General features: G+C 33.4%; 1 protein-coding gene and 1 long non-coding RNA gene across 2 annotated transcripts; both read left to right on the top strand.

Annotated features, from left to right (window-relative positions):
* Positions 1-5,009: 5,009 nt before the first annotated feature.
* On the top strand, positions 5,010-6,750 carry PARVUS (Nucleotide-diphospho-sugar transferases superfamily protein). The gene has a single exon (XM_006856066.4). It carries the CDS (start codon positions 5,094-5,096, stop codon positions 5,940-5,942), a length of 849 nt encoding a protein of 282 aa, XP_006856128.4. The 5' UTR covers positions 5,010-5,093; the 3' UTR covers positions 5,943-6,750.
* Positions 6,751-8,694: 1,944 nt separating this feature from the next.
* On the top strand, positions 8,695-15,993 carry LOC148779318 (uncharacterized). The gene is made up of 2 exons (XR_016048428.1): positions 8,695-15,317; positions 15,398-15,993. It is a non-coding gene; the product is annotated as an uncharacterized LOC148779318 (long non-coding RNA).
* The last annotated feature ends 2,738 nt before the right edge of the window (positions 15,994-18,731 follow it).

Genomic DNA, 18,731 nt, shown 5'->3' with positions numbered 1-18,731 from the left:
ATAATCAGTTGTAGAAACAAATATTAAGGCATTCACAAGAATTCCATAGTATTTCGAAAAAGAAGGTAAAGGGAAGAACTGTTTCTCAAAAAAAATAAAAAATAAAAAAAAAAGTCAAGGGAAGTACTGCTTTTTAAAGAGAGAGACAAAAAGAAGAAGAAGAAAGAATAGCATTTTAGAGATAGAGAGAGAGAGAGAGGAAGTGAATGCAAGGTGTTGAGAGAAAGTTAGGATGGTCTCTCAAGAGAGAATAATGTGTATAGTTGTTATAAGACAAAATAATGAGAGAAAGTTAGGATGGTCCCTTAAGGGAGACGAATGTGTATAGTTGTAAGACAAAATAAGAATGTCTACCGTCTTTTTTGAATGAGAAAAAATGGAGGTAAGGAGACAAAAGAGCACGGAAGTCCACTCTAAAGAAGCGAGAGAGTCCACTGTAGAACAGTGTAGAGAGAGAAGGAAGGAAGGTAGGTAGGTTCCTCTCTATTTCTAGAGAGAGAAGGTTCATCTTTATTTCTTGCAGTCAGTCCACTATTGAAGCATATAATTCTTTGGTTTTTGTTAGGCGTCGGCGTTCGGAGCTAAGGAAATAATTGCATAGAGTGGAAAGTAGTTGAGTTTTTCCCTCGGAATTTAAAGCACGATTGCGCGCCTTTTTTGTACTGCACATGCATGCATTCCAGACAAATCACTCACTCTATTGCGATGCGCACATTTTTCCACGGTTGAGATTTCAGGATCGGATTTCTTTTGTTGTTGATGATAGCCTTTTCGCTAAACATTTCAAGAGGCCGCCCGGCCATTAGGGGGTAAACATATTTCCTTTTTTCTTTTTTAATGTCATGTAATTCCTTATTTTTACTCCACAAATTTTTTCCAAAACAGCTAAAATAAGAGAAGTTTGTACTTTCCCGTACAATCAGTGTAATTTCATCAACGAAATTTTTCTTAGGAACCCCAAAAAGCCACATTTGCAAATTGCAACAACAAATTGAGTATTAAAAAAAAAATCCAAAATAAACACTCTATGTAATTAATAGATATAAACTTGTATTACAAAATTGATCGTAGACCATCCAAGTTTTGAAATGCTAAATCTAGTTTCGCAAAACTTAAAATTCAAATATTTTCTTTTAAACATAATCATCTTGTAATTATTATGTGTTTTTTAAAATCTTAGACTAAATATTTTTTTCACAAGTGGGTGTTTTGAGAAGAGAGGAGGTATGCTGATGAGAGAACGTAGTATATGCGCTCATTGAACATAGTCCATTATTGTATTTCTTAGGAATATCAAGGGGTTTTCTTCCTTTCTTATTTTATTTTATTTGCTTTTCTAGTAAGTTATTCTAATATTTTACCCCGCACCAAAATTAAGCGAGGGGTCACAATAGGAAAGGGATAGATGACCATAAAAATAGCTAACTTTGACATCACACTAAAGTGACTTTTATTTTTCAAAAAAAAAAAAAATTCGACCAATTGTTCCTTGTTTTTCAGGTAACCAAGACGTATTTTAACAGCTTCAAAATAAATAAAGGGGTGGTTCACATGCCCTAAAGCGATGGTCCAACTAACGTTATCGCCTACCTAGAGAATCGCCGATTTTTTGCCTTTAATCAGGCCAAAAAATCGGTTAGCCAGCTACAAAATAGGCCAAACGACGAGTTTTTCATTTTTTTTTTTTTTTTGAAATCTGACATAGGGTTTAGATCGTTCGCCCACTGTACTGATTTAGAGCCAATGTTTTAAAACCTAGCAATTTTTTATTGGAATCGTCGATCGGATGGGAATAAGTTGGGACTAGATTAGTTTTGGGAGATTATGGATCATGACCAGGTCCCCCTTTAAGACCCTTGTTATATATATTATTATTATTATTATTATTTATTTTTTTTTAAAAAAAAAAATTTATCTAATATTTTTTTGGACCCCCTCTATATTCGTACCATGTAAATTTCTATTTTTATTTTTATTTTATTTTAGTTATTTGTTTGTATTTTCTGGATTATCGATTTGGACCGGTCTAGACCTGATCCAGATTAACAATCCAATAACTTTGACACAGATACATAGGAGTGATCCACTTCACCGATCCAACGATTCGACACAAATACGTGGGGGGATGATCCACCGATCGATCCAACGATTCGACATGGATTTGTGGGTGAACGATCCATCCTGCAGATCCACCAAACTCGAGAGGCTCATTCCTTCAAACAAAACAAAAAAAGAAACGATCTACCCCGCCGATCCAAGTTTTAAAACACTCTCTAATGTCATTAATATTCTATTTTCATTGTTTTTACCCAATATTTTGCCTTCATTTGAAGCTATTAATGGTTATTGTAAACGGCAATGCCCGGCCCACATTGCCGGATTCAGATAATGACCTTCATATTTTTTGATCTTTAGCTTATTAATAGTATTGAGAGTACTATGGATTTTGTTCGTCTTCAATAGTGTCAAATACTATGGAATTAGGGCACTCGTGTCCGTTTAAATCGATGAAAGGTCATTTTCGATATTTTAAGAAGGAAAAAGTATATATAGAGCCTAGGCTCTAAACAATCAAATTAGAACCTACATCAAAATTTTTATTAGAAGAGGTTGTTTTGATGATCAAATATCCTCAAATTAATCATCTCAACATCAAGATGCTTAAAAATGATAGACTAATGTTTATAGTTATAGAAAGAAAGAGAGAGAGATTTAAAGAATTATATATAACGAAACCATTTACTTTTAATACTAGAAGGCCACAATTACTTTCAAAACCCCGATTAATTGATACTTTTTCGCTGAGAGCAATTTCTGTTGAGAAAGATACGGTCGAGAGAGAGCAATGTCCGTTGAGAAAAAGCTGGTACATCTGCTTTCAATATACAAAAATGGCACAGTAGTCACGGAGAAAGAGGAAGAAAGATAGTGAGAGAAAGCATTGTCACTCCTAAAAGTTTTATTTCTACAGTGCACCTTATTACAAACCTCACCAAATTTTTTTTTTTTTTTGGGCTTAATCAAACCTAAACGTTTATATGAGGTTACAATTTTATATTATTGAAATAAGGTACACCTCAAAAATCATATAGCAGAAACTGTTCCCACCTTGGATACCCCTCTAGTTGAACATCCCCATATGAAGAAAAAAGAATTTTTAGTTCTAAAAATAATACATCTTCTAATAAGTTATATGGACGGTCTCTTTTCAAGATTATCAAGTATTTATAGATATGTTCGATTTACGATTAAATTTTAAATTTCATAATTAAGGATAAAATTTATCATAAGATTTTAAATTTCATAATTAGAGATAAAGTTTATCATAAGGTTTTTGACACAAGAAGTATTTGTCTGAGTATATTTTAAAGGTGTGTCTTATTTCTACAGTATAAAGGGCATACCTTACAGAAACCTCACCCAAAAAAAGTGATTTTGTTTGCCATTTTCTCCCTCAGTTCCTTCTATCCGAGAACTCCCAACCTAACTCCAAGTTATTTTATTAACAAACATGGAGAACGACCTAACCAAACAACGCCCAAGAATCCTACCGAACGCCTCCCCTTTAAACAAGCACTGCAAACCCAATAGAAGTTAATTAACCTGTAACTAATGTATGCGGGGTGCGGCCTCTCTCTAGGCGATAATTTTATAATATTTTGTAAAGTCGCACCTTAATATAACACTTTTTAGCTATATAGTCTTGAGTCTGATTAGTTAGAATTAGGCGGGTTCAGTTTGTATAGAGCCGAGGCTGTAAACAATCAAAGTAAAGCGCACCTTCAAATAGTATCGAGAAATGTGGTTTCAATACTGGAAATCTTTGTGATAACTTTAAAATATATTTTCATCTTTAATTATAAAATTTAAAGCATAAAAAAAAGTGTAGATAATGCAGATCTATGAAAACTTGAAAATTATCAGTCCAAAATGCATTACAAGATGCGCTATTTCTAAAACTTGAAATCCATTTTTACTCGTGTCCATGCATCTTGATGTCGAGGTGATCAATTTGAGGATATTTGAGCATCAAAACAACCTCTTCTAATGAACTTTTTGAGGTGAGTTCTAATTTGATTGTTTAGAGCCTTGGCTCTATATAAACTTCTTTTACTAAATATTTCCTATCACTATTTACTATGGCAAAAGTTTATATAGAGCCGAGGCTTTAAATAATCAACTTTGAGTCTACCTCAAAAATTTCACTAGAAGATGTTGTTTTGATGCCCAAATATCTTCAAATTGATCATCTCGACATTCAGATGCATGGACATGAGAAAAAAATGGATTTCAAGTTTTGGAAATAGTGTATTTTTTAAGGTAATTTTGGACCGTCAATTTTCAAGATTTTCAAGTTTTCATAAATCTATGATCTACACTATCTTTGAGGCTTTAAATTTTATAAATAAATATAAAAATATATTTTAAAGCTATCACGAAAACTTCCAATAATGAAAACTACATTTTTAAATACTATTTGAAAGTAGGCTCTAATTTGATTGTTTAGAGCCTAGGCTCTATACAAACCGCACACATTTATTATATCGATCAGTATTTTTCATATCAGTATCTATACTTATTTTATTTATTTATTTATTTGGCTAAGTAAAACGTGGGTCTCTGTCTACGCCATCCCTCGATGTGATATCTCAGCTATGGGGGATCGATCATATTTTACAAAACAATATAAAAAACCAAAACCAATTTCCCCCAGAAATCTAACATGTGAACTCAACGAATTCAAAATCAAATCAAAGGGCCTTAAATTCCTCCTTTTTTTTTTTTTTTTTTAATTCCAAAATTCAAATTACTGTTATATTTTTTATTTTCCAGATTACCCAATTTTTCGGCCTTTATATATTCTCACTCCCCCTCTTCTTTATAATCACCGGTGACAAAGAGGCCCGCCACCAATGCTACCCCAGAGGACCTCGCCTGATAACACCATTTTCCGGTGGCTCCTCCTCCTCTCACTCTCCGGGATCTCATTTTCCATCCAATTTCGTGAAGCCCCACAGTTCTACAACTCGCCGGAATGCCCTTCTCCAGCCACCGCGAACTGGCTCTGCAACCCCAACATAACCCACATCGCCATGACCCTCGACAAAGTCTACCTCAGAGGCACCATGGCTGCCATTTTATCGATAGTCCTGCACTCTTCCTGCCCTGAAAATATCGCATTCCACTTCATTGCATCTTCCTCGGACTCCGCCTCTCTCCGGCAGTCCATCTCATCTTCGTTCCCATACCTCCGCTTCTCCGTCTACGATTTTGACGATTCGCTGGTTGAGTCTAAGATCTCCACATCCATCCGGGCCGCTCTCGACCGCCCCCTGAACTACGCTCGAACATATTTGGCTCAAATTCTACCGGAGTGCGTGACCCGAGTCGTGTACCTGGACTCAGACTTGGTGGTCGTCGACGACATTACCCTGCTCTCCTCGATTAATCTCGGCGAAGAGTCGGTCCTGGGTGCGCCCGAGTACTGCAACGCGAACTTCACCGCATACTTCACCATGAATTTCTGGGCAAACCCGACGCTCTCGCTCACATTCGCCGGCCGGAAGGCGTGCTACTTCAACACGGGCGTGATGGTCATAGACTTAGAGAGATGGAGGCGAGGAGGTTACACAGAGAGGATCGAGGAGTGGATGGAGTTGCAGAAGAGGATGCGGATTTACGAGCTGGGATCGCTGCCGCCATTTCTGCTAGTTTTCGCGGGGAAAATTGTGCGGGTTGAGCACAGGTGGAACCAGCATGGGCTGGGGGGCGACAATTTGAGGGGTTTGTGCAGGGATTTGCACCCCGGGAAGGTGAGTTTGCTGCATTGGAGTGGGAAGGGGAAGCCATGGGCGAGGCTCGACGCGGGTCGGCCCTGCCCTCTCGATGCGCTATGGGCGCCTTATGACTTGTATCAGACGCCCTTCTCTCTCGAGGCATGACCCCTCTAATCTCGTTCTCTCTCTCTCTCTCTCTTCGGTGATCTCTCTTTCTCACTCTAACTCTCTTGCTTCGATTTTGTTAATAATACTCTCTCTTCTTTCTGTTCTCTCTCTCACCCACTCCTTGTTTTCTTTGTCAGCGCTCTCTCTTTTATTTCTTCTCTTTCATTCCTGGTTTCTTTTGTCAATTCTCTCTCTCTTCACTACTTTTTTTTGTCACTCTTACTGTTTGTGATCTTGTCAATATCCTTTTTCTCTCTCTCCCTCATTTATTTTCTCTCGCTCGCTCCTTGTTTCTCTGTCAATTCTCTCTCCTCTCTTTCATCTTCTGTTTGCTGTGATCTCTCTTCCCCTCTCTCGTATTTGGAGCTCACTTCATATTTCAATACTATTAAGCAGCCACCTTTGCTGTTTTCTGTTTTCTATGCTCTTTCTCTCCCCCTTTTCCTGTTTCTTCGTCAATGTCCTCTCTCCTTTCCTTCCCCCCCTCTTATTTTACTCTCTCTCTCTCTCTCTCTCTCTCTCTCTCTTTCTCTTGTTTCATATGATCTTTCGTCTCTCAATGAATCCTTCATCTGCTCTTTTCTCTAAGTTTTCTACCCCCTCTCTCTCTCTCTCTCTCCCTAGGTTTTTTGTTGTTATATGACAATTTCAGAAAGACCGTGAAAGAAAACTGAGTACTGTGTTAGTTGTATACTTAAAGAGTTTGAGCTGGACAGGCTTTCCTTTTTGTTTTTGTTTCATTAACTGCGCTTTGAACTGTGAAAATTACAGTACAAGAAAATAATGTGAATTTATTGTTGTACAATTTTGATCATTTGTGATTATTAGATTACCATTAGATTATTGGTATCTTTTTTGAGGTGGTCGTTTTTCTCATTCAAAAATTACATTTGTTGCTGTCTTGTTTGAGCAGGGATTTCAAATTTTAAAAAGATGAGAGGAATTTATCAAAATATTTATATTTATAAGAGATCCACTGTTGAACATTTAATCATATATATTTTTGTTTAATTTCAAAATACCCAAGAAAATACACATCGCATGAGTTGGAATAGTTGGAACGGTGTAAAATCGTATTTCGATAAATTCCCTAAAAAATAAATAGAAAATTAGATTCTTTGCTGGTTTACTAAATTGGGTTAGAAGGTTAATTAGTGTGTGATTATTGTTAATCAGTGTGGCCAAACTACATGAAGAGAGCCGCTTACTGAACTTTTTATTAAAAATTTATTAATAGCCTAATCTATATTAAAATAATAAAAAAGTGCTAAGCTAGAGTGCCTCTTTCCTTTCCTTTTTCTTTTTGAATCTCTAGGATTCGATTACCAAGGGCTTAAAATTTTCATTCATTTTTAATTTTAGTGAACTCAATGCACAATGTTTAACATTTGACTAACATTTATTTAGATTTCCAAAACTGAAAGGAAAAAAAAAAACTCATTTTCACATTGCGAAGAATACAAAATAAGGAAAAGTATATGGTGAGTATGGTCACAATTAATTTGACCATTGGATATGAAATTGGGTGGTTGTATTTATGTCATTAACCAAACTCATTATTTAAAAGAAAATTTTTTGAACATTGTGACATACCTTAGCTGTCTCATTTGAGGATTATAAATAATGGGAAAAATTTATATAGAACCGAGGTTCTAAACAATCAAATTTGAATCTACCTAAAAAATATCACTAGAAGAGGTTGTTTTGATGTTTAAATATGTTCAAATTGATCATCTCAAAATCAAGATGCATGGACATGGGAAAAAAATAGATTTAAAGTTTTGGAAATAATGTACTTTGTAACGCAATTTTGAACCGTCAATTTTCAAGATTTTCAAGTTTTCATAAATCTATCGATCTACACTATTTTTGAAGCTTTAAATTTTATAAATAAATATAAAAACATATTTTAAGGTTGTCATAAAGATTTCCAATAATGAAATCACATTTCTCGATACTATTTGATGGTAGGCTCTAATTCGATTGTTTAGAGCCTAAGCTCTATACAAACCGCACGCATAAATAATTATGATCTCTTTGTATCAATAGTAAATAGTTTCATTATATACAATCCTAAAAATAAAGCCAGAAGTCATTGTTTTATTGCATGGTTCGTCATGGATCGAGGACAAAAACAACTATAATTGTTTTTTTTTTTGGTTTTCATTACCTTTTGATTCCATGAAACTCATTAACATTTTTTGGCCCTTTTTGTTGGGGGGAGGTGTTTTGTAGGTTATATATTTATATTTATATTGTTTTTTCTTTTTCCTTGCCTGGGGGGGGGGGGATGTTTGTAAATTATATGTCTGTACTAAACATGAAACCTAACTCCTGATCTCAATCATGAGATATGGCCACGATTGATTATGAGTTAAGCAAAGAATAATATTAAAGGTTGATAATTCAAAAGCAAAGCCTAAATAAACTTGGCTGAGAGGTCGAACCAAAAGGTTAGTAAAGCCTCACCTTAAAATTCCGAAAATTACTGAAAAATAGGATTTTAAGCTTTAAAAATAATGCATATTATAACACATCAATTAGATTATCCATTTTTAAGTATTCTACCACTTTTTGATCTACAAATATTAAATTCATTGATAGAAATAGATTATAACTATTATAGAGATTTTCTATACATGAAGTATTTTCTATAAAGGATTGTCTCCAAAGAGATTATTTATCTTTTGTTCATGAAGGTCACAATTATTCTTGTCTATTAAATTTAAAAATGGGCGGTTGTAAGAGTGTCATTGAATAGACACAAAGTTCTAAAAAAGTATTCTCAAATATGAATTTGGTGATTCATCAAAAGTCATCCAATTTTACATCTAGTGAGTAGGAATGATCGTGACTTCCATGTACAATGAGATAAAGGGTGTAATTTGTATAAGGTCGAGGCCCTAAACAATCAAAATAAGATGTACTTTCAAGTTGGGTTGAAAGATGTTGTTTCAACAAGGGAAATCTTGGTGATAGTCTGAAAATTTGTTTCCATATCTAATTATAAAATTTAAAGCTTAAAAAATATTATAGATCGAACAAATATCTAAACACGTGAAAACCTTAAAAGTTGATGATCCAAAAATTCATTACAAGATACACTATTTTCAAGACTTGAAATCCATGTATCTTGTGATCAAGATGATAAGCTTGAGAATTTTTTAACATCAAAACAATTTTCTAGCGAAATTTTTTAAGTGCGGCTTAATTTGATTGTTTAGGGCCTTCTACGTGAAAACTTTTTCCAAAGATAAACGGTCTCTTTGACAACCCGTTTCTATAATGTTATGCTTTACGGTTTTTTTTTTCTTTCATATGTATTTTTAAACTAAGGGATAGTTTGGTTATTTTCCATGGATCGGACCTTTCAGGTAATTTACACTTTTGTTTCAGAAGTGTCGGTGCATAGGGGGCTTGGGCGCGTAGTACGATTGAGAGCGGCGTCCGATTTCGTACACGTTTTCTTTGGAAATCATTCTAGTCAAGCCGTCAGTGGACACGTGTTGAGTCAAGGAAAACAACCCATAAGTATAGGAAAAATCTCGGGATTGGACCCCACCTCCTCTGATGGATCGGTTGGGAATTTATTGCAAACAATCGATAGCTTGAAAGCAGCCGTCTTGGCCTCTTCCCCCCTGGCGGGCTATTCGGATTTGGGAAAGGTTTGTATGTTTCCCCTACTGTCCTCCTACCATACGGCCGTCCTATTTTGATACTGTTTGATTTTAGATTGACGTCTTAAAGTATTTTATTTGTAGGTTTTTTATATAAATTATTTGAATATAAAATTTGGTAGCGCCATCTTTTCATTAAGGTGTTTCTATGAAAAATATTAAATTTTTTTTTTCGATAAAATATAATAATCAAAATACTTTTAAAGCTTTAAGAGGTATTTTACTCATTTTATTAAAGATATGTTTTTTATATTTTTTACTAGTACGAGTCTAACAGAGGATTAGACGTACAAAAATTAGTGTCAAAATAGTTTATAAAAAAAAAATTAAAAATAAAATAGTGTAAAGACGTGACATTGTGATTGAAGCAATCTTAACCCTCCATTCAAAATAGTCGGTTGTATAAGTAGGAAGGTAGAACTTCTATACTGGAGGATAAACATTGAAAGCTTGCCCTTCGGATTTTGTACATTACTATTTTTAGAAAGGAAAATATTTAGACAGGGGTGGAGCCCAATCAAAATAAATAAATCCTCCCCTTAAAACTTATTAAAAGTTGTAAGTCTTGAAAAATATTCAAATCGATTTTTTTGGCCTTGAGTAATATTATTGTAAAAAAATCAAGATTTTAAGCCTTGTATATTATAACATATCATTTTGACCGTTTATTTTTTTAAAAAAATAAGTGCTCATAGATCTACAAGATGTCTTTGATATTTTTAGCTTTAAATTTTATATTTAATGTAATAAATTGATTATAGAGCCATCATATATATTTCAATTTGCTTTTTGGGGGAAAAGTCGAGATGAGCTTTATTTTGTTTTCATAAAGCCTAAGCCCTATAAAAGCGGCATCCTTTTAGAAAAGTCTAAAGGTTTTGTGTCCTTACTAGAGTATAGTGTTCATTCACTCCCTTCGAATGACTCTTTTTAGAAGTAATTTTAGGACCCTACGGGAAGTTACCTCTTGAACCTAGTGATTAACCTAGAGACACAAGCCAAATTGGATGGAACCTCTTGGACCTAGTGATTCACCTAGAGACAAGCGAAATTGGATGGAGGTTGTTTGACTTTTAGATTCTGAATGTTTAGAAATTTAAAATTTATGTTCTTGAAAAAAATACTCAATCTTACGAAGGCCAAACTTTTAAATTGACATAATACTATTATAAGGGATTGTCTATAAAGAGACCAATTACCCTTTGTGTACGGAGGTCATAACTATTCACACTCATTAGATGCCAAATTGGATGGCTTGGGTTAGTCACGAAGTCTAAAAATATTTTTCTTTGGAATTTTGTGTCTAATCAATGACACCCTTACAACTACCCATTTTGACATCTAAAAGAAAAATAATAATTGTGACCTCTTTGTATAAAAAATAAGGGAAATGTTTACATAGAGCCGAGGCTCTAAACAATCAAATTCGAGCCTACCTCAAAAATTTCACTTGACGAGGTTCTCAAATTGATCATCTCAACATCAAGATGCATGAACAGGAGAAAAAAAACGAATTTCAAATTTTGGAATTGAGTATTTTGTAACGCATTTTTGGACGGTCATTTTTCAAGATTTTGAAGTTTTCATAGATCTCTCAATTTACACTATTTTTGAAGCTTTAAACTTTATAAATAAAAATGAAAATATATTTTAAGGCTATCAAAAAGATTTTCAGTATTGAAGACATATTTTTTGACATTATTTGAAGGTAGGCTCTAATTTGATTGTTTAGAGCTTAGGCTCTATACAACAGCACGCAAAAAAATAAATGGCCTCTTTATAGATAATCCCACACTATGAAGCGAATCTCCATAATAAAGTGAATATACAATATGCTCCCATGGGAACTTGCTATTGGGGCTCCATAATCTGTTTCCTTGGAGAGAAAATTAAATTGCTTTTAAAGAGAGAAAGGAGAGAACTCTTACTCTAGTATTTACTAATATTTGTATTTGATCCTCTGTATGTGTTACAATGGTTGAATACATCGCAGGTTTTTTAAGCTTATGTTGTTCTAATAATGTGAAAAATGTAACCTCTTTGAATGAAATAGAAACGGGTGAGATTTATATTATACTATACAAGTAAGGCATATCTTCAAATTTTTTATGATGGCTTGAAAGTCCATGCTCAATCTTAATTATAACATTTTAAATTTTAAATACGATTCAAATCGGATAAATCTATAAAGGTTTGAAAATTTTAAAAATAGAAGGTCCAGATAAATTATTATAAAAAATAATATTTTAAAAATTTAATTTTATATTTGCATATCTCGAGCTTGAAATGATTAATAAAGAGGTTTTCCAACTTTGGTACACTTTTTTGGAGAATTTTTGCGCAATATATTTTTGTACGATAAAGCATTGCTTTATGATGTTGCACAGTCACCTTATTACATGGTTGTCTCTAAACATGTACTTCTCACTTATTTTATTTTTTAATAAAAAACGGATAGGGAATTTACCAAAAAAAAAAAAACATTACAACCTTATATAAACATTTTTTTTCAATAGAAAAAGTGGTTTGGAAATTTATGAGGAATTTTTAAGTAGATTTTACAAGATAGAGAGTTTGAATAAGTTGCCAACTAAAAATTAACGTGCCACCCTCTCCTTACAAGATAACATGCCTTCATGAAACCTTCGTCCCCCTTTTTCTCCCTCTCTCTCGATCTATCCTTCAAGTGGAGTGTACGCAGTGAAAGAAATTTTCGACTTCAGAAAGATTTGGAAGAGGCACACACTCATGTGAAGAAAGTATATTATGGAGGTTGCTTGAGATTATATGTTATGAGACCATTTATCTTTGTGATAAGGAGGTCGCAATTGCTATTAGTCATTGTTCGTAAATTCGGTCGATTCAACTCGGAATCGGTTAGTTAGATCGGATTTGGGCACTGGCCGGTTCCAGTTTTGGTTGATTTTGATGATCGGTGGGTATTTCAAGAAAAATTCAAAAAAATTATATAAAATCCCAAAAAATATGGGATTTGTTTGTAATGTGTTTTTTTTTTTTTTTTATCATTTTGGTAGAGATTGGAAAGTGTTTTGGCCAGGAATGCGTATTTTTACATTTCTCATCTTTTTTTAAAAATTTCAAAAATATCGTTGGGCACAAATCTAATTTTTAAAATCCATTCATTTCACTAATTTTCAACGGCATTAGGATATGCTTTGTTTAATCATGCTTTAAAAATAGTTTTTCATATTTTTTTAGTTTTGTTTTATATTTTTTTATTTTTAAACACTTTTTTGACTTGCATGGACTTGCTCGATTAGGCCGGTTTCCCGGTTACTTGGAACCGGCTCTTAGCAAGTTTCTGAAGCCGATTCAATTTTTCAAACACTGCTAGTAGATGTCAAATTGGATAGCTTAGAATGTGACATAAAATTTGAATTTTTTTAAAAAAAAACCTTTGAGTCTAGTTAATGATATATTGACAATCATTTGATTTGAAATCTGATAGACAAAAATGATTATGATCTCTTGAAATTAAAAGTAAATCATCTCTCTATATACTTTTTATGAGTTTGCAACCAAAATATGTTAAAAGAAGTGAACAAGCTTGTTGCATGTTCTATAGTATATAGTTTGACTAGAGGGGTGCACCCTATGGTGTGGCATATAAAACGAGGAGCTAGTAGGAATGGAAATGGGACTTGGCAGGCATTTAATCTTTCGCCTTTGCTTTTCAATAAAAATTTAATTCTTCTAAAATTATATAGAATAATACAACAGTGATAATTTCAAAACCTTAATAGAGCTTAACTACTTTAAAGGAATACAAATAGAATGATAGTGATGTTTTAAAGGGTATGGTTTGTATAGGTAGCCCTTCTTGTGCTGTTCAAGTAAGGCACACTTCTAAATTTTGTTGGAAGATGTAGCTTCGGTATAGAAAACCTTACGATGTTTTTAAAGTCCATGTTTAATCTTTATTATAAATTTAAAATTCTAAAAATATTGTAGATCACATAGATATATGAATATTTGAAAATCTTGAAAATAGAAGGTCGAGATAACTTATTAGAACATGTACTTTTCTTTAGGACTCATGAAATTATTATTATTTTTCTTTATATACATCTCGAAGTCAAGATGATCAATTGAAAAGTTTTTCAACTTTGGAACACTTTTTTCTATTTTCTATAGGACTTTTGGGGTGTATCTTACTTCTATAGTATAAGGTTGCAAACTTATAAAAAATGTCTTCTTATTTTATAGTATAAGGTTGTAAACTTATATAAAATCTCTTTCTATTTTATAGTATAAGGTTGCAACCTTAACAAACTCTCTTCCTATTTAGAATCGTTCGGCTATTTTGGATAAGGGCAAACTTTATATGCTTCCTCTACAGCATAAAACTTGTATATTTTCCCTTATCCAACCGTCCATTCTGAATAGAGGGCTAATATTGCTCTAATCACAATGTCACATCTCTACACTATTTTATTTTTAATTATTTTTCTATAAACTATTTTGACAACAAATTTTGTACTTCCAAACCTCTATTAAACTCACACTAGCGAAAAATATAAAAATAATATTTTCAATAAACAAATGACCAAAATACCCTGAAAAGATTTAAGGGGTATTTTGATCATTATATTTTATCGAAAAAATATTTTTAATATTGTTTATAGGTGCGCTCCAATGAGAATATGATACGTACCAAATTTCATATTCATACAATTTATAAAAAAACTAAACATAAAATACTTTCAGATGTCGGATCTAAGATCAAACGGTGAGTGGCTCTCTTGATAAAAAATGGACGGCTGGATGGTAGGGGAAGCATAGATCTTCTATGCTGTAGAAGAAGTATAGAAACCTTTCCCTTTGAATAAATACAAGATTTTTCCTAGAAAAGAAATATAGAAAAAGCAAATCTGAAAAATGAATATGGAAAAGGGGATGTAAAAATGTCATCATGACTATGTTAAAAAGTGCATCCCATCCATGCTTTCCCCTTTAGTATGGATGCTGTTTTATGTTGAAGTTCTTTCTATAAATGATTACTAAAATGAGAGGAGTTTAAATGACATTTAAATATGAAATGTAATAGTTTTATGAATCAAGTATAAAAAGAAGCATAATAGTAACTCTCTCTCTCTCAAACCCTTTTTCCATGGGGTTTTCCAATTTGTAAGTGTTTATAGGGAGATCCCAAGGCGAGGGAGTTCAAGATTTCCTATGATTTGTGCCGAAACAAATCAACCCAAAATAGTCGATTTCCCTTTTAGCCCGGGTCAAACTTTAGTTTTCTACTCGTCTATAAGGTCGAACTGTAATTTTCCACCATTGTTTCACTTGAATTTGTAAAATCCCACTAACCCCCATTTTTTTATGTTAGAAAATTAAATTAGCCATTCCCCCGTTAGAGAGAAAAACTCCCTCATTCAGATAACTTTTCAATACTCAAACTACCCCTATCAAAAATCTAAAATACCTTTGGAAATTAAAAAATCTATAAAACTTCTCCAAAATTTCTCAAAACTCCAAACAGTATCAAATTCCCCCACTCATTTCGGATTGTTTGGGATCCCGCATCGAGACAGACGCACTTTCCTTCTCGTTGCTGGAGCTAAATTTCCCACAAGGAACAGTATTCAACCCTCTGCTATGCCGGTGGTCGACCGACACAGAGAGGGTGAGAATCCTAAGAGGGTCGGCTGCACCGGCCTGGAAAAAGGTTGTTTTTTTGGCCTTAGCTTCTTTGATTCTTTTGCCTTTCTATGGTTTGGAGTCTAGATTAACATAAATCACACGCAGTGCATGCACGAGAACCGAGCGAACAATGCACGAGAACCGAGTGAATAGTACTGTCCACCTTTTTATGAGGTTTGGATACGTTGATGATAGCATCAAGCACCTGCTGTTGATGGTCCTGGCTACACTGGAAGGCTAACGATGAGCTAATGATGTCTTGGATCAAAGCCCCATTAAGCCATGACTCATGTTTTTGCCTTGCCACAGGAAGGCCATTTGGGATCATCTTCAAACTTCAAACCCTGTTTTCTCATGGGAATGATCCAGGACATGGGGTGGAACGCCATCTTGCCCATGCAGACCCAAATCGGGTTGCCGAGCGTAAAAACCGACACTTACTAGAGATCCTTAGAAAATGAACATACCTAAAAGGTTTTGGTCTAAAGCAATACTCATAACAACCTAACTGATCGAATGCATTGCAAAACAATTCACCTATACATATCCTCCTGGGCTCTCTGCCCAAATATGATCACTTCAGATCAGCTTTCTAAGACTCCGGGTGAGCAGGTTATACAATATCTTTGTACAATTTATTTATATTAATGCAACAAATTTAAGTCGTGTGCCTTTGAATGGCTCAGCGGTTAGTCCTGATGCATATGTTGTACTGTGATCATAGTTTGAATCTCCCTAGCAAGCATCACTTTTTAAAGGCTTACGCCCACGAATTGAACTATTCTCGTCTTACCAGGAGGGAGTTTAATATCAAGAAGGTTGTCATTTTTGTTTTTTTATGAAGGAAGTTTTTTTTTTAAAAAGGTATGCTCAATAATTGAACTCTTCACCTCTTACAAAGAGGGAGTTTTATTTCAAGAAGGCTGTCATCTTTTTTTTTTATATGAAGGGAGTTCCAAAAAAAAAAAAAAAAAAAAAAAAAGGTCTGCCCAATAACGGAACTCTTCACGTCTTTCTTTTTTTATATGAAAGGAGTTCCAAAAAGCAAGATAAGCCCAATAATCGAACTCTTCACCTCTTACAAAGAGGAAACTTTATGTCTATCTTTTTTATACCTCTTTCAAAGATGAAGCTTTATATCAAGAAGGCTCTCATCTTTTTTATATGAAGGAAGTTTAAAAAAAAAAAGGGTAACCCCTAAGAATCGAACTCTTCACTTCTTACAAAGATGAAGATTTACATCAAGTGGCGTAACCTATATGCCATTAGCTTTTTTATTGAAAAATTGGTTACTTATTATATATCATGTTTCTATGTTCATTTTCTTTTAAAAAAAATCGAGTGAGACTCAGGTGAATTGCTTGGACTCGCCTGAGTAACTCACCTCGTCCAAAGCCCGAGTACCTTGGCGAAGATTTTCTAAACATTGCTTTAGAGGATTTGGATGTAACTTGAGCCTACATCCCGACCTTGTGTTTTTCTAGGATATCCAGTTGATAAAAAAAGCCATGATACTTTCAAATAAGCAATTTGCCACTTCAAAGGCATGACATTCTTTGAACTCATCACAGGCTTTACTGTGCCAGCTGATCATAATTTTGAAAATAGTTATCGAGTTCCTCCTAAGGGGGAGCAACCATGAAAAACCTATGATGAGGGACTCATGCATGAAGAGTGTGACTGAGGGATTCCCCATGTATTCATTGAAAACAATACTTTCTCCTCCTTTCAATCATATGAATAAAAAAATTCAAAAAAAAATTCCCATATTAAAAAAATAAGGGATTTATTTGTAATTCTTTTTTTAAATGTTTTTTTTATCATTTTGGGGAAAGATTTGAAAGTTTTTGGGCATGAATACTTATTTTTACATTTTCTCATTGTTTTTAAAAAATAAAAAATACCCTTGTGCACAAATAGTTTTCTAAAATTCCTTTTTTTCATTAATTTTCAATTTCATTTGGATGTGTTTTGTTTAATCAAATCATTGTTTAAAAAAACGGATCGGTGACTCGAATGGGTCACACCCATACCCGTGTCGGATAGGGAAAATCGGTAATTTTTGTCCTAATTTTTGTAAAAAAATAATTCAAGAAAAAACTGTGTACCCTTTTTTTTGCTTAACTCAGTGAAGAATTGGTTAGAATCGGTGAAGAATCAGTCAGACTCGGTGAAGAATCGTCAGGATCGACAGTTCCACAAAAAAGTCGGTGAGTCTACTTATTATGAATCAACCGAATCTCTGTTTTTTACTGGATCTGAGACAGATTCTCGATATGAATCATCTGATTCTGGATCGGATCACCGATTTTTAAGTCGTTGCTTTAAATACACTTTATATTTTTTTTTGTTTTGTTTTGTATTTTTTTATTTTTTAAGACTTTTTTGATCGGTGGAATTGGTTACTCGGAACAAGCCCTTTACTGGTTTCCGAGGCCGGTTCGAACTTTTTAACATTGATTTGCATTATTGTTCTACAAAGTCCATTGAAATCGCCATTGAAATCGATAGGTTAGGAGATAGGAGCATGTTCATACCATATTATGTTTTCTTCCTATTCATCTCAGACTAATGATATTGGAGTTTCTACAATTCATAAAACTATTACTATGTATAATACTTTTTTTAGCAACTGTATGAACCCTCAGGAGCAGTTTTTATAAATTTATATAGAGCTAAGGGCTCAAAACAATCAAATTAGAGCCCACCTAAAAACTTTCACTAGAAGAGGTGGTTTTGATGCTCAAATATTCTCAAATTGATCATCATAACATCAATATGCATAGACATAAAAAAAAAAAAAGAATTTCAAGATCTAAAAATAGTGTATCTTGTAACGTGTTTTTGGACCGTCAATTTTCAAGATTTTTAAGTTTTAATAAATCGGGTCGATCTACACTATGTTCAAAGCTTTAAATTTTATAACAAAAGATGAAATATATTTAAGGCTATCACAAAGATTTCCAGTATTGAAACCACATTCTCGACACTATTTAAAGGTGCGATTTGGTTTGATTGTTTAAAGCTTCGACTCTATATAAACCGTACCCTTATATATATATATATATATATATATATATATATATATATATATATATATATATATATATAGGTTTTGTTAGGCTACACTACTTGGCTGTGTAGACCTTTAAAGTGCTTAACATTTTTTTATACTAAAATACCCTTGAATTGTAATACAAAATTTTTCAAGTAGGGGCATTTTTGGTAATTTAGAAGGGTAAAATGAATATTTTTATAAGAAAATAATTGTATTCTATTAGTAGTTAAACACAATTAATGGATCTTGTGGGTGATGTTACATACCATATCGGTGATATTATTGTCCACTATTGTTAATAAATATTTTTGTTTCTATTAGGAATTTTTAGTTGACCCTAGACTAATTATTTAAAATATCCCTAAACAAAAAGTATTGTAG

The sequence above is a fragment of the Amborella trichopoda genome, chromosome 13 (assembly GCF_054954075.1).
Source record: "Amborella trichopoda isolate Santa Cruz 75 chromosome 13, AtrichopodaSantaCruz75HAP2 v2.0, whole genome shotgun sequence".
Taxonomy (NCBI): Eukaryota; Viridiplantae; Streptophyta; class Magnoliopsida; order Amborellales; family Amborellaceae; genus Amborella; species Amborella trichopoda.
Note: the sequence above shows the minus strand (reverse complement) of the source record. Positions and strands in the feature narration are given on the sequence as shown.